The 16111-nt window shown below is 57.3% G+C and overlaps 2 protein-coding genes across 3 annotated transcripts in view; one reads left to right on the forward strand and one right to left on the reverse strand.

The window, feature by feature from the left end:
- The window catches only part of PAQR6 (progestin and adipoQ receptor family member 6), a 28298-nt gene extending 24729 nt beyond the window's left edge, over positions 1-3569 (forward strand). For both annotated transcript variants that reach the window (XM_014568952.3, XM_006113911.4), the window contains 2 exons: positions 1910-2054; positions 2651-3569. In XM_014568952.3, coding sequence (XP_014424438.2) covers positions 1910-2054; positions 2651-2922 — 417 coding nt within the window. In that variant the 3' untranslated portion in view covers positions 2923-3569. The remainder of the gene's footprint in view (positions 1-1909; positions 2055-2650) is intronic.
- A 6998-nt stretch (positions 3570-10567) lies between these two features.
- On the reverse strand, positions 10568-14681 carry BGLAP (bone gamma-carboxyglutamate protein). The gene is made up of 4 exons (XM_006113910.4): positions 14528-14681; positions 13039-13083; positions 12627-12693; positions 10568-11016 (listed from the first exon to the last, which is right to left on the reverse strand). Exons 1-4 carry the CDS (start codon positions 14586-14588, stop codon positions 10887-10889), a joined length of 303 nt encoding a protein of 100 aa, XP_006113972.1. The 5' UTR covers positions 14589-14681; the 3' UTR covers positions 10568-10886.
- Positions 14682-16111: the final 1430 nt, after the last annotated feature.

Below are 16111 nucleotides of genomic sequence, written 5' to 3' on the forward strand. Positions count from 1 at the left end.
CATGCTGGGGTCAGGGGATGCCGTTGCAGGAGTGGGCCTAAAGAGTTAGACCCTGCTTTGGGAAATTGTTTGTGTTGTAAGGTAGGCAGGGTGGCCTAGTGGATAGAGCCTTCAGATTTGGCGGCAGGAGACCTCAGTTCTTGTCCCCGCCCTCCTACTAAACATGCTGGCTCACCTTAGACAAGTCAATCCCTCTCTGTGTGTCTCAGTTTCCCCCTCCCTCTCTTGTCTAGTTCACCGCAAACTCTTTCTGTAGACACATGCTGTGGCTGGCCCCGATCACTTCTGGGGCCTCTCGGCAGCATATACTACATATTGGTGTCTCTGTCCCTCTGTCTGAGAGTCTGTTACCTCCTAAGCAGTAAAAGGGAGGACCTCCAAATTTGGTAGGCAGCTTCCTCTTATAACTTAAAACAGGGTTCAGGGTTTGGCTGTGCCAAGACAATGGGATGTGCCTGGAATGGGATTGTGTCTCATAAATTGGAAAGGGAGGGGTCTGATAGGAGGAACAGTTATATTGTAGAGTGACCACAGGGGGGCAGCAAGGGGCCAAAGACAGGGACCTGGACAGCTATAACCCCATCGGGGCAACTGGGGGTAAGGGTGGAGAATGGGACAGCTATCTATTATATATTTTAGAAAGTGTAGCTGTTTGTGTTTCTGTCTGTGTGTCTGTCTGTGCCCCAGCCGGGGGACATGCACCCCTCCCCTGGCTGTGCTCACTACAGCAGCCATGGAGAGGCACTTCTCACCTGGCCCCACGCTGCTGCAGTGACAGAGGGCTGGGGTAGTCCTTTCTTCCCAGGGCAGCCTGCTTATTGATCCCCTCATCCCTAGCCCCATCCCAGAGCAATGATTTAAATCAGGGATGGGACACTTAAGGCCCTGGGGCTGGATGTGGCCTTCGGCTTGCCTGGATCTGGTCCCCGAGGTTCAGGGCTCTCTTCTGCATTGGGGAGCCCATGCTGGCACTCCAGCCTCCCCACTGTTCCCCCATGGGGCTGGCTGCTGGCCTGGGCCCCCCAGGCTCTGGCATTGGAGGGGAATGTGGTGAGTGTCTTTCTCCTACTCATTCGGGGCCACATCAGTGAGAGTTTGTTGTTTTGGGGTTTTAGAAGGGGGGGGGCTTTTTGCGTCTCACTTGTGTGTGGCCCCAAACTAATTTTTCTGTGGGTCTGTGTCCCCCAACCCCAAAAAAGTTCCTCACCCCTGATTTAAATGAAGAAAACCAAACAATATTTTAGTTAAGGACCCGAGCCACACTGGGTAAATCCTCTAGTTCTTCTATAAATGACGTGTCATGATATAGAGGAAGGGGAACATTTTGCAGGGTCAGGCTGTTTTTATCAGACACTTAGCTCTCACCGGGCTTAGTGCCTCTCACTGATTCAGCCTCCTGGCTTCTCACTGAGGCATGCCAGGGTTCCTGCCCTGCTTTGACAGAAGGGGAAACTGAGGCGCCGAGAGCTGGGGAAGTTACTTGCTCAACTGACTCAGTACGAGAGCAGAGGATAGTCTACGCTGTGGGCAAAAGTCGAGTTAAGATACGCAACTTCAGCTATGTTAGTTGTGTAGTTGAAGTAGCTTAACTCGGCTTTTGGTGCTGTCCACACAGGAGGAAGTCGAAGGGCAAACACTCTTCTTTCGACTCCCTTTACTCCTCGTGAAATGAGGGTTACAGAAGTCAGAGTAAGAAGCCCGTTATTTCGAAATTATAACATGAGTTACGTCGAAATAAGCATGCAGTGCAGACATAGCTCAGGAATCCTGTCTTCTCGGTCTGTGCTCTAACCATTAGGTCACATGGCCAGAGCCTGGAATAGAACCTAGGAGTCTTGACACCTCTGCTCTCACCTCTCTTCCCTGCAACCACTTCTCCTCCCCGCTCTCGTCCCCGTTTGCCCTGCAGCTCCTGTTCTGCTTTGGGGACGACTGTACCTGGAACGACTCCATAGCGGGTTACTTCTACCATCTCTTCTTCGCCTTGCTCACCGGCTTCCTCTTTGCCTCCCACCTGCCAGAACGGCTGGCGCCTGGGCGCTTCGACTATATTGGTAAGGGAGGGCCCTGTATCCCCACCGGCTTTGTGGGAGCCTGGTCCATGTGTCTCGACACACTGTCGCAAGGCCAAGCGACCAGGGCCAGCAGCGGTGATGGCTTCACCCCTTCTGTGGCTTCAGTTCCCCCATTTAGGGGGGACTGCTCCTTGGGGACCCCAGGAGGCCTGTGACCTGCCCCCCATGGAGGGCCAGGTGCCTGACCATGCGCCCCCCCCATCCCCTGGCTACCCTGGACCCTGCACATCCAGGCCCCTTTCCCCCACTGTCTAGCTCTAGCGTGGCTCCATCCACCAGCTTCCCTGTCACTTTGTGACTGCCAGGGTGAACCCCAAGGAATTGAGGACGGGGGCAGGAGAGGTGCAGGAAGGCTCTGTAGAGCTTGGGGCCAGCTGGGGAAAGGAGAGGGGTGTTCTCTCGGCATCACCCTCTTCCCATCCCGCCAACCTGGGTCCGAGCCTCCCCACCAGCCCCGTTCTAGGCTTTCACCTCAGTCTCCTCACAACCAGGTCCCTTCCCCCACCCTCCCTGTCCCTCACTACCCCAGTGGTACCCACCACAGTGAGTGATGCCCCCCCCCAATCTCTTGGCAGGGCACAGCCACCAGCTGTTCCACATCTGTGCGGTGGTGGGCACCCACTTCCAGCTGGAGGCCATCCTGTCGGATGTGCGCTCGCGGCAGGCCTGGCTGAGCAGCCAGGCCCCGGCGCCCGCCTTCTCCACCACCTTCGGCACCGTGAGCTTGGCCCTGCTGGGGAACCTACTCATCATCGGGGGCTTCACCGTGGCTCTGCTGCGCTGGCCGGGCGGCTCCTCCATCCTGCAGAGCACCGTGCCCGAAGCAGGCCACGCCAAGGAGCAATGACGCCCGCTCGCCCCCAGAGACAGCGGGCCGGGCGGCCGGGGGTCTGAGCTCAGCAGGGAATGAAGGGAGAAGAGCCCCTAGCCTGGCGCTCTCTGCACCAGGCAGGCTCCACCTCTCATACCTCAGGATAGTCCGTACTCCCTGAGAACTGGAAGAAGAACCCAGGCGTCTGGACTCCTGACCCCTTGCTCTGATGCCCTGTAAGTGCAGAGTGGAGTGGCCCCAAGCCGTCTTCCCAGGAGGGCCCCCGACATGGCCGTCGCTGTGGCCCCAACACCTCAGTGAGAGGTGGCCTCTGGACTTGCCCAGGTCCGGCCAAAGGGCTTACGGGGCCCACGGCAGGACGCTGGGAGCAGGGCCCTGGGCCCGGCCGATGGCTGGTAACTACTCAGCAGCGCGTGGCCCCAAAAGCACAGGGCCCAAGGCATCTGTCTTGCTCGCCTTGCCCTAGGGCCGGGCCTGGACTTGCCTTAAGGAACTGGTCGTGATCCAGGGGTCTCCCCTGTCCCGTTAGCCCTGAATCAAACCTCAAGGCTGAGGCGGCCTCCTCCCAGCCCCGGGCTGGCTTGAAATCCGAACCGGAATGGGGCAGCTTGACTCCTTGCCAGCCAGGGACAAGAGGAGAGGCGCAGGTGGCTTGAGCCGGACTCCTGGGTTCTCTTGCGAACGTGGTTTCGTGGCTAGCGCCAGGATGCCTGGGTTCTCATTCCAGTTCTGGGAAGGGAGCCTGGTCCCCGGGGACAGAGCCAGAGCCCTGGCTTCAGTCCCCAACCCTTGCACTGATGCCGTGTGTGACTTAGGACAAGCGGCTCCGTGCCTCAGTTTTTCCAGCTGTCAACAGGGCTAATGCCGCTCACCCGACGCCCCTGGAGATGCTTGGATGAGAGGCAAAGCAGGGGCCCTCCCTGACCTGCTAGAACCCCCCTAACTGTTCTTTAACCAAAGGTCCATGCCCAAGGCTCCAGTGTTGGTGCAGGCTCCTGCCAGTGGCCGGGACAGGCTGGGCTGAGCTCCACCACAACAGCCAGCTGATTCGGCTCCTCCCTTTGCCTAGGGAGTGGGGTTGTGAATTTCGTAGCCGGGCCTTCACCCTGGGCCTGCGTTTTGGGCTCTGCTGAGTTTATCTAACTAGCTCCGTGTCACTAACTGCTCTGCCACTAACCACCCAGCACCACCTCCCAGTAGCTCCGCTAGTAGCTCTGCCAGGTCATACCTGCCCAGTCCTGCATCCCCAAGGGGAGGCGCTTGGTGCCAATGTGCCAGCTGATGGCACCGGCCACAGACATGAGGTAAAACAGGCCGGTGCTGTGGCTCGGGGCCGTATTTGTGGAGAGGGCCCTGTGTCATGTGCCAGACCTCCCCTCCGAGGTCTATGGGACCGGTGCCCCAGGGCATCAGCTCATATGTTCCTGTCTGGTGCCACCCACCCCCGGAGAGCCACCTGCGGGGACCAGGGCTCTTCTGCACCCTCAAGATCAGGGTCACCCGTTTTGGTCGGACGTGTTCCTGGGGGTTTCATCCCAGGGCACAATTCATCATGCGATCCTGAAGGGTTGGCAGTCCTGGTCGTGGGGGGGACCAGGCTGGGGCAGAAGACTTGTCTGTTGCAGCATAGTTAGTTCTGGGAGCAGCAGGGTGGCATCCATCGAGATTATGGGAAACCTGCCTCTGAGTGAGTGTGTGTCAGTGGGGGAGAGAGACACTGCTCCGCAGGGATGTTTCCTGCACCGCTAAATGTTTATGGTGGATTTTAAAGTTTCCTGCCAGCACTGACGATACCATCTCCCTCCACTGCTCTTCAGTGGCCCGTCCAAGGAGACAGTTTTAATCCCCATGCACGGTGGGGAAGCACTGGGATGGGCTCCCTAGGGAGGGGGTGGAATCTCCATCCCTAGAGGTTTTTATGTCCCAGCTTGACAAAGCCCTGGCTGGGTTGATTTAGTGGGGTTGGTCCTGCTTTGGGCAGGAGGCTGGACTCTGACTCCTAAGGTCTCTGCCAGCCCTGGGACTCTATGATTCTAGGTGACGCCAGTAGAGGGTTTGTGCTTCGCTGAGCGTTCAGCACCGGCCAGAATCTGCCGCCCGTTCCCTTGCTCCACACCACGCAGCGAGCCGGGCGGTGCGATTGCTCAGCCCAGCTGGGCAGAAGTGAGCTGGTGCTGGTCTGTCTGCCCTGCCGTGAGCATCGCACCTCCACCTGGCCCTGCAGGACCCCAGAATCCGGCCCCGGGAAATCAGGGCTCTCCGCGAGGTCCGCTTTGCAGCATGAGTCCTGGGAATAAACAAGCACTGAAGCAAGAGCAGTCTGCCTGCAGATCCCCACGTGTCTAGGGCTGGCAACTGGGAGGAACCTGTCCCGGAGAGTCCTCAACAGCCATCGGGCCGGAGGGACGTAGCTGAGATATTCTAGAGGGCTTATGGCTTGCGTAGAGGGCCTTAGTGACAAGGCCAAACCACGTGGAGAGGTAAAGGGGAGAAGAGGTAGCGGTTTGAGTTGGCGAAAAGCAAATGACCCGGCCTTGGCTCAGGCGGGGTGACGGTTTTTGTGGAGTCGACAGGGCGCTAGGCGTCTGCCTCAGCGGCGGCTGCTCTACGCAGCTAGAGAGGTGGCGAAGGCAGGGTAGTGAGGGGAGTAGTTTTCAGTGGTTCCCAGTAGGTGCTGAGAAGGAGCTAGATGAGGCAGCAAATGCAATAGCCAAATATAAGAAGCCTGATTCTTTTCCACAGCTCTCAGGCCCTGGCGGGAGTGAGGGGCGCTCCTGGATCGGAGGCGTGTTTCACTCGGGCCAGGGGGCTGCAGGGCACACAGTAGACTCAGACCTAAGCAGCATTAACACACTTGCACGGTGCTTATGTTCTTTTTCCAGGCGCTAATATCAAAGGCTAGTTAACCAGGCAGGCGGGAAGATCTCGGGCAGGCGAAGAGAACAAACCCTCGAGGGCTTGGCTTCGTTGAGGACTCTCCCGGACTCTGTTCCCCCAACCGAGGGGGCATTGGTGGGTGCTTCCAGCCCCTCCCCCAGTCTCTGCTCTAAATTCGGGTGCTGGTGCAAGCCACTGCGCTGCAGTCGCTGGCGATCCTTGGTGCAGCCTCTCAAGAGCCCGGCGGCTGCTGCGGGCTCTGCCGCATGCAGGAGAGATCCTGGCCCCTTGGGAAATCGGTGACCCAAACTCCCACCAACTTCAGCGGAGCCGGCATTGGCCGGGCCGGGCACCCCTTCCTCTGTCGGGGGGTCCGATCCTGCACCCCTGGAATCATGGTGAGTTTGGCCCAGGACTCCAGCAGGCAGAGGCAGGGGTGGGGGTGCATGCGGAGATGTGTCTGTCTAAAAGGTGGACCAGGTAGCATCTCCCGGGACCAACCCAAACGGCTTAGCCGAGAGGCCTCCTGCAGACTCCCTGAGTCTTAGGCCGCCACCTAGTGGCCTGTGTGTGTGCTGCCTTGTTCCTTCCCCTCCTGGGTTGGCTTGCGCTTGCTTCCCCCCTCTTCCTAACTTTTGCAAGGCTCCCCTGCAGGTACTGATCCATTGGCACCCGGCTCCCACCTCCTGCTGCCCTAGACCCGGCTTCTGTCTGGTCTTGTCGTCCAGCCCCCTGCCAGCCCTTGGGTGGTGCCTCCAGGCCAGCGTGCCAGGAACGATGTTCTGTTTCGCCGACATGCGGCCCCTCCCCTCCCAATCCAGGCTGGTGCCGTCCGTGCTGGCCCAGCCTCCACTTACCGAGCGGCTGGACTAAATCCTCGGTGGAGTAAACGAGCGTCGTTGCGCCATTGAAATCAGTGGACGGCTGCTGATCCGCACCAGCTAGGCATGGGGTAAAGTCTGCAGTTTGGAGCCGGGGCATTATCGATGGTGGGAGCAATTCACGGCTGCCTCTTGAAGAACCCAGGTCCCCCTCTGCTCCTCCTGTGTTCTGCCCGAGAACCTGGCTGTCTGCATGGAGCAGGGGGAGATTTACAGCATGAAAGGTCCTGTGTGTTGCAAGGGGCTGCCTGGGATTCTACTATATTCCTGGTGTTTAGTGTCACTCTGGGTAGAATGGATCCCAAGCAGGGATGTGAAAGGTTAACCAGTTATCTGGTAGGTGTCACCCTGCTTAACTGGTTAACAGGCTACCTGGTAAGCATCAGCTTGCTTAATTGGCTAACTGGTTACCTGGTAAGCGCCCCCCCTGCTTAATCAGTGAACCGGTTGCCTGGTAAGCATTGCCCTGCGTGATCGGTTAACTGGTTAGCCCTGATGTTTCGCAGCTTAGCTGATGAAACAGGATTTTACTTCCCTAATCCCAAGACACGCACTCACTTGTCAGATTTGATTTTCTCCCCAGCTAGAATCCAGCCAGCAGCAGACACAGCCTCACCGTGACTTCTGCACGTTGTCGGTTCTTCCTCATGGAAGGGGCTTCCGTTTAGGGGCCCTTCAGGGTTGGCACGACAGGGCAGCTGTCCCTCCCACAAAGTGGGCTCTGGGGATTGGAGCCGGAGAACTCTGGGTGGGGGTGTGTCTGTCTCTCAGCCAGGTGATTATCGTTTCAGCTCCGGGGGAGAATAAGATCTAGTGGTTAGAGCTGGAACCTTGGGAGGGGTCTTCTCTGGTCCCTTGATGGTGCTGCTGCTGCTGCTGACTTGCTGTGGGACTTTGGGCATGAAGTTACCTTGCTTTGTACCTACAGAGTGAAAGGCCCTTCTGGACTCATATGTGCTGATCATACTCTAGCTAGGCCTCAGGAGAGACCCTGATCCTCTGAAGCCTCCATAGCTAAGGAATATTCACCCCTACCCAGGAGCGTGGCTGGAGGGATGGTTTTCTCTGGGGTAGGACCAATGGCGCCTCACGAAGGTTGATCTGGGTTCAATGGGACATTGCCAAACTCAGGATTAGAGAACAGCCTGGCAGCGTGGCCTAGGGGAGAAAGCTCTGGACAGGGAATCAGAAGGCCTGGGCTCTTTATGAGGCTCAGCATGTGACCCAAGAGAAGGCATGCTATTGTGTGCCTCAGTTTCCCCACCAATACAATAGCTCCAATAACTGTTGGCCTACTTTATAAAGGGCTTTGTGATTCATGCATTCTAGAGGGGCTGGGGAATAGACAACCCCAGGGCAGTCGTCCTCTGAGTCTGTTTCCCAGAGCAACTGCCTTGCTGGTTTCTAATGCACCGAAAGTGAGAACTCGCTCGATCCCACGGCATTTTGAATTATCTCCTTCTATTTATTGTAGGCAGCGACGGGGGGCATTTGGCCTGGTCTAGTGCTCTGGGGAAGGAAGCTAGAATCAAGATCCATCTTTGGAAGGAAAATATTTGAGCCGGTGTCTAGCATACACCTGCTCCCATTGACTTAATTTGGATTTACACTTCATGTGCTTTCTGGGCATGTCATGTGCAGCTAATCCTAAGTCATAGGTCCCGTTCAGAGGGCAGAAGCCAGCTGATGTGATTGGATCCAGAGATGTAAATATCAGGACCAGCTTTGCCAGTGCCTGTTGGGGGTAGCGTCTAGGGAGGGGATGACTATTTTGTGAGCCCTCTCGCAGCCCTTCCTGGGAGGTCAGCCTGCTGTGGGTGTTCTCTGTGTGTCCTCTGATGTTGAAACCCTAGGACACGCCGCCAGGATCACTGTGCAAACAAACCAGGCCTCACTGCACCTGCTAGGTGCCGGTGACTTCTGAACTAGAAGGCTCACGTGCTATTTAAAGGGATCCAACCCAGTTCCTGGACGTCACCTCCATGCAGGGAATGTAGGGAGCTGTCTGCCCTGCTCCTAGGGGCTGAAGGGATCTAGCTCTGAATGAAATTTGAAAGCACTTACTGGGTGGTGGTGTGGCACTGGAGTAGGGGGGCCAGACTGGCAGCTGGCGGTTGAGGCTGCTTTCCTCAATTAGCACTTTGCGCTGCTGCTGCTCAGCCGTGGGTCGGGGATGGACTGTTACTGCACTTGGACAGGCACCAAACCTGCCTGTCTCGGTGTCCGATGGCCCTGTGGATTGAAAGCAATCGACTGCGCTGGGGCCGCTTGGGGGGGGCTGGGTTTTTAACGCCATGTCTGTGCGTGTGGCATAAACAGCTTTAAATCCAAACTGGAATAAACGCTGGAACAAAGCCGGTTGTGGTGGTGTTTTCTTCTCGGACGGGCTAGCGCTCGGGAGAGGAGCCTCAGGGGGTTGGTTGCCTCCAAGGAGGAAGAACGGGGCAATTTCCTCCGTGGCCCCCAACCCTGGCTTCGAAGCTGTGAGCTCTGGGAGCAAGGCTGAATCTCACCTTTTCCAGCCGGCAGTGCCCTGAAATCAGTGGTGACATCTAGGGCGTGTCTGTCCCTCCTCTCCCCTAAGCCAGAGGATTCGGGAAGCCAGGACTCTGGCAGGGAGCACAGGTTACTGATTGGGAGGGGCTGGGAACCGGACTGCGCCCCCAGTTTTATGAAATGGCCGACTCCCCCAAGAACCCCGGGGGTTGACTCCACGGGGGGGGGGAGGGGAGGGCTGGAGCCTAGAACCCTGCTTCCAGGGAGCTGGGGGGGGGGGAATAGACCCACCTCTGTGCCCAAAGCAAAGAACCAAAGGGGAGGGGGCAGAGTAAAGTGTAGGAGGGGATGGGAGCCAGCCAATCTCAGAAGAGTGCGAAGAGCAAAGCAGGAGGCTGCACAGAGTTAAACGTCCACTCCGGGCCGGTGGAATTGTCTGCTGTGGCCACAGTCTGGCAAGGGCTGGTTCCCCATCAGCTGGGCTGCCCTTTGTTCCTCCCCTGGCTCTAGCTGAGCCCAGAGGTGGCTGCCACATGTTCCCTTTGGATTTGGCACTTCGCTCCCAAAGGCTTCAGGGTGGGGATGGTCCTTATGGTGCGTTCAGACAGGGCCTCACCCAATGGGGCTCTGATCCGGATCCTGGGGGACTCCCGTGTATGTTAAGGGAAACTCGCAAAGGTCTTTTCAATGGCTCCCTTCCAAGAGCTTGAGTCTCAGAGGAGTCACCAGCTTCGTCTGTTTCAGCAAAAACAACAAGGAGTCCTGTGGCACCTTATAGACTAACCGATTTATTTGGGCATCAGTTTTCATGGGCTGGAGCCCTCTTTGGGTATGTCTACACTGCAGAGTTTTTTCCAAAAAAAAATGTCACTTAAGTCACTTAAGTCCACGTAAGCAATCACGTTCTTTCGAAAAAAATTGAAAGAATGGAGGGATTTTTCCGACATTGGTAAACCTCTTTCTATGAGAAAGAAGCCTTTTCCCGAAAGAACTCTGAAAAAGATTGCTTTTTCGATGCGTTTTCGCAGTATGGACGCGCTCTTTCAGAAGACGTTTTTTTCGGAAGATCTCTTCTGGAAAAGCTTCTTCCAAAAGAAGCCTGCAGTCTAGACATAGCCTCAGTCAGATGCATCGCAGGAACCGGGCTCTAGCCCATGCAAGCTGATGCCCAAATAAATGTAATAGCACAAGAGCTTCGCTGAAGCAGTGTTACTCCTGCGAGGTAGAGCGGTATTATGGTTCTGAGCTTGTTTTAAAGACAGGGGAAACTGAGGCAGTGAGGCAGACTTTCCCTGGGGTCCCACAGAGCTGCCAGTTGAACACTGGGCTCCTAAATCCCACACTAGCCCCCCAATCTCCTGGCCCATCCCTTCTCCCTTTGTTCAGCCCAATCAACGAGACAGCAGCACCTTCCTCAAGTTTATTTTCTCACGGGTCACTAAAAAACACAGTCCATAGCATACAACCAGCACGCAGGCCGGGCCCGCAAAGGAAGCAGCCAGGGAGGCATTATAGATACAAGCGCAGGTGCTCCAGGCTCAGGACGAGGAGCGGGGCTGGCTGGGAAGGTTGGGACCATGAAGCTTGTGCGTTAAACACGCAGTTACAAAAATCAGCCTGGGGCAGCAGGTGGCTCCGTTCCCCGGCCTGCCGTGGCGTCAGTTGCCCTTTCTCTCTCCCCCGTGCACTGAGAGGGGCTCGGGTGGGTCTTGGGGCCAGAAAGCTCTAGACGGGCCCATAGAATCGCCTGTAAGCCTCTTGGAAGCCGATGTGGTCGGCCAGCTCGTCGCAGTCGGGGTTGAGCTCACAGACCTCCCGCTTGCCCTCCAGAGGGTCGTGGATGATGTCGTAGAACCTGCGGGTGAGCGAGGTGGGTGAAAGGGCGGTCGCAAGGTCTGCCGGTGCTTTAGGGGCTGTCAGAGTGCGGGGGCGTCACCAGGCCCTGCACCCCCATCCGCAGCCATGCGGGACCCTCAGCCAGCAGGTAGAACAGATGGTTTATTGGGTCGCTGGGACACAGCGTAGCCCAGATTTCTTGTTACAGGAGCCATCAGTCCAATCCATCTTGGGGAAAGGGGTGTCCCTCTAGCCAGCTAGGCTCCCTTCTGCCTCAGCCAGCTGAAAACTAACTTAGACTCACAGCTCCTGCTCTCAGCCCCCGCAAGTAGCAGCCCTGCCTCCTGCTTTGCTCCCTTTTTTGGGGGGGGGGTTATCTTTCCCAGTGAGTCATGACCAAGCTCCCTCTCCTCCTCCAGATAGTGCTGCAGTGCCCAGGGAAACTGAGGCGCGCGCGCACACACACACACACACACATGGTCATTACAGAACAGCACAGGACAGTATCACATACAGCCCAACAAAGCAACCAATGAATACAAAGTGAACACAGAACTACAAGAGTGGACAAAATCCTCACTACATCACAGGGACCAATGTACCATCCACTTACAGGCAAGGAGCAGTGCACCTGCCTTTGGAATGCACCCACCTCTGGGGTGGAACACAGCCGAGTTTAACATTTGCTTTCAAATATTTCATTGAGGGCCCTGTGAAACACTTCAACCCAGAAGTGGCTGCATATCAGTCCTGGGCACATTAATCCTGGGGCTGGCCAACAGCTGCCGTGTTCCACCCCGAAGCAGCCCTGTGGAATGGTACACAGGCTGGAGTTCTCTAGGGCTGCCATGCAGCCAGCTCTGGGGTGAATGCAGCAGCAAGGTTTTGACACAGAGCAGGGCAGGAACTAAAGAATTCATTTAGCCGGTTCTAATTCAGATGGCTTGGAAGCCGAGCAATGTCTTGGTGTTACCAGGGTGTGGGTGGACCTCCTGGGCCCTGGCAAAAATTGCCCTGGAACTTTTTACATTCCCAAAACAGCCAGGGCCGGAATCTGGTTTATTGTATTAGCTATAGGACAGGAGCTCCTGCTGGAAAGTGATCCGGGCCCCAGGCTGTTGGGCATACTCCTGTGGGGCCTTGGCCAATAATAGACAGGCCCCAAGTATAGGAAGGCTGGCCCCGTGGATAGCACGCTAGCCTGGCCCCTGGGCAAGAAGGGTTCAGTTCTCTGCTATGGACTCTCTGTGTGACCTTGGGCAAGTCACTCAATCCCAGCTCCTGAAAGGAATTTAGGGCTGAGTCCCCTGGAGTAGGGAACAAAATGCCTTGAGCCCTTTGCAGCTGGGGGATCCAGGGCTGCTGGGAGTTGGTGTTTGGTGCTGGAAGGGAGCAGGACACCCCGCTAGGCCCCCTAGATCTCACAGGGCAGCCCACCAGATTAGAGTGACGGATCTCTGCTGTAGGGGGCTGACCCTGAGAACAGGGCCCCAGGGAGGCGGAATCAGGGAACTATTATAAGGTTCCTATGGTAACGGAGGCCTGGTGAGAGCATCAGCTGGGCTGAGCCTGTCCCCCACTTTGGCAGGGGCCCCCAACGCTGGCTGTGGGGTGCGGGCAGGGCGTTACCTGCTGTAGACGTAGTTCCGTTTGTGTCTCTTCACCACCTCGGCGCTGTCCTGCTTGGAGACGAACGCTGCGCGGGCGGGAGAGAAAGGGGGTGTGAGGAGAATGGCTCGGGAAGGTCGGGGGCTTGGCTCTGTGGCTGCCCTGCAGGGCTGTGGCGGAAATCCTCAACACAGAGCGGCTGTGTAGAACGGGGCAAACCCTCCGTAGGCGAGGGCCAGAAATAGAACCCAGGCGTCCTGAGCCCCTGTCCCGCTTGCTCTAACCACTGGACCCTGCGCCCCTTCCCTGAGCGGGGAAAGGAACCCAGGTGTCTGAGCCCTGGGCCCACTGCTGCGAGCAGGGAGCTGGCTGGGGGGCCAGGTGGCTGTGAGCACTTTTGGAAGGCTCCCGAAATGCCCGGCTTGGGTCTCACCTTCAGAGCTGGGCGAGTCGTTCGCACTGTTGGAATGATCTGAACCTGCAAGGTGTGGAGAGAGAAAGGGTCATAAACAATATCCCTCCCTTCTGTGGAGGCTGGGAGCAGGACTGTGTGCAGCTGGGCGTGGAGCACACGATGGCTGATCTAAAGGGAACAGATCGCGGTGGTGGGGAAAGGGCTGGAGGCCAGAGTTTGGAGCGAGCCTCTCGCCAGCGCCTTAAGATCACGCCCATCAGTTCATGGCACTTTGCAAATCTATCGCAAAGCATGCTCAGCCCCTGCTAGACATGAATGCTGCTCACTCGCTCCCATCCCCATGTGAGCCACAGCCACCTGGTTATTCCCATAGCACAAATGGGGAAACTGAGGCAGAAGGCAGGGCGGTGATTTGTGCTATTGTTACACCGCAAATGAGCTGCCAGCAGGCTGAGGCTCAGCACCCGCCCTCCCCCCCATTCTAACCACTAGGCCACACTCCTTGCCTCTGCCATAGCACTGGGAAGAGGCACTTAGCTCTCAGCCATACCACAAGCCCTAGAAGCATGGAGCAGGGGGGTATAACATGACTGTGAACTTGAACGGCTTTGCTGAGCCATTTTTCCAGCTGCTGGGCCCCACCTGAGCGAGGGAGAAGGACTTGCTTGCAGTCCCACCGCTAGTCAGTGACAGAGCGAGGCCCAGAACCCACGAGTCCCACCTCCCTCTCCCCACTCGGACTGGACACAGAACCCAGGAACCTGCTTTCCAATGAACCAAGCCTGTCCTTACCCATACGCAGAATACACAGCTGTGTGGGGCACCCAAACATTTGGGGCACCCCCCCAGGTCTTTATGTCCACCCACCCGTCTCGTCTGCGCCCTGGACTGTGGCTCTGCAGCCCCCGGAGAGGAGCCAGTTCACTGCAAAGTGACAAAGAACGGCCAGAGCTATTGTGTAGCAGAACCTGTGAAAGAGCCATTCACGGGGCAAAGAAGCCATTTCGGGCATTTGCCGGCCTGGGTACAGTTTCTGAACTGACGTGTGAATGGGCAGCCCTGCGTTTAACGTTTGCGTTCCGATATTTCAGGGGTGCGTTGCTGGGGATTATAAAATCACATCTCCAAAAAAATCTTCATCTGCGCGGCTGCATCGGGCCCAGGGGCACCAGTGTAATCAGTCTGTGTAGCCCCCCCTGCAGCTCCAGGACGACCCTGCTGAGCCCCCAGGAGCTCTGACTCCCTGCTCCAGTCTCCAAACCACTTTTCCTACTGCTCCGACTCAGTAAAGCCTGGGAAACGGAGCCTGCTTCCTGGGGGCAAACGCGCTGGGAGCAGCTCTTGCTCCTGCCACGAGCCCGTCGCCCAACAGCCTGCAGTTGCACCTGTGTCAGGGAGCAGGAGGGCCAAGTTTTTTTAAAGCAGCTTGAGGGACAAATGCGCCAGTAGCATCAATGACTGGAAGGCCACTGGTGCCCGCATCTAGCCACCCCTTGCCCCGTCTTACCGCCACGGCAAAGGCACAGGGTTGCCAGTGCCAGCAAGGTCACCAGGGTGAGGGTCTTCATGGCGACGGCCGATGGCTCTGGTCTCTCTTGCAGGATGCTCAGCCGATGCCTGTTGTAGCCCCAGGCTCGCTGGCCACTATTTATATGCTGCTGCTCACCCACATCTGGCTGAGTAAAGGGCCACCCCCCCCACACACCCTCAGTCCACCCCTCCAGCGTCCACCACAGGCAGGGAGGGGCCTGGCACGGCTGCCAGAGCTATTTGCAGCCCATCCAGCTGGGCAGGAGGCTGCCAAACCCAGATGGCAATTGTGGTTTCAGGCGAACCTAGGCCCCTGGGGTGACAAACAACGCTGCATTCTCAGGGCCAAGGGGCCCATGGGCGGAAGGGGGAGGGTGCAGGGGAAGGACCCAGCAGTGGCTCGGGCGCAGTGTCAAACACACAGATGGGCTGGGGCTGTGCTGCTCGGAGCTAGCGCCCAACTGGCCCTGTTTGGTGCCAGGGGAGGGAGCATTAGGAGCCTGATGATGAGAATGTGCTCCCCCCCCACTCCGCCTATTACCCCAGCATAGGGGCTGCAGCAGAGGCGGGGGGGGGGGGGGGGGCAGGCATGATGGACAGACCACTGCCAGCCCCAGCTGCTGTGATTGGTTCTCAGCCATTTCCACCTTGCCCCCATGATGAATTGTGATGTTTGTGACCACTCCCCCCCCCCCGCCCCGCCCCAGCATCCATCACTTGGCGCAGCCCCCAGGGTGCTCTAGGCTACACTGTGGGGCGTGTTCATTTCCAGGCCAGCCCAAGCGTAGCGGAGGAGGAAGCTGGTTTGTCACCCCTTGTCCCAGCCTACATGCCCTGCTCACTGCAGATGAAGTGGGAGGCCTGTGTCGTCTGCTAACAGCTACTTAACTCAGAGGCCCAGCCAACAGCTTGGAGAAAAGCGCTCTTTGTGAAGAGGTGACGGCTTGCAAGTGCTTCATTGCTGCTAACCAAGCCCCCAGCCAGTGGGCTGCGCAGAAGACTAGCAGCCAGGAACACCCAGCAACTAGCTCTGGCACACATTACTGGGAGCAAATCTCACCCTTTCACAGATGCTTCCGCTGGGGGCAGAGCGCAGGTCGAAGGGCGGGGGGGGTGATAGAACAATGCTAACCAAGTGCTGCCAGTTGCTGCTGTTTCTTTTTTTTAAGTCACCACACACACAATATTTGGTGTTGAGCTTAAAGGGCCAGTGTCTGGTGTCACCAGTTTAAGCGCTGAATACAGCGCTGCCTAACCCAGACACCAAGCCCAAGCTGTTTCTCACCCGTAGGGCTCTGAAGAACAGTTTGACATGGTGACACGAAGGCTCGCTGGGCCCCAGACGTCTGCCATCAAAAGGCTGAACCGCAAAGTTATTCCCTTTTAAGCCAGGCTCAGGATTTTTGTCACACTGCTGTGGGGTGTGTAGCATTCCCACAAGGAACTTAACACCTGGGCTGTACACCATGTTCCCGCCCCAAGTGTATGGGCAGTGTTACCTAGTGGCTAGAGCATCACGCTGGGATGCCAGCAAACTGGGGGGTGGGGGAAAAGGCTGCGA

This window comes from Pelodiscus sinensis, chromosome 24 (assembly GCF_049634645.1).
Source record: "Pelodiscus sinensis isolate JC-2024 chromosome 24, ASM4963464v1, whole genome shotgun sequence".
Lineage (NCBI taxonomy): Eukaryota > Metazoa > Chordata > Testudines > Trionychidae > Pelodiscus > Pelodiscus sinensis.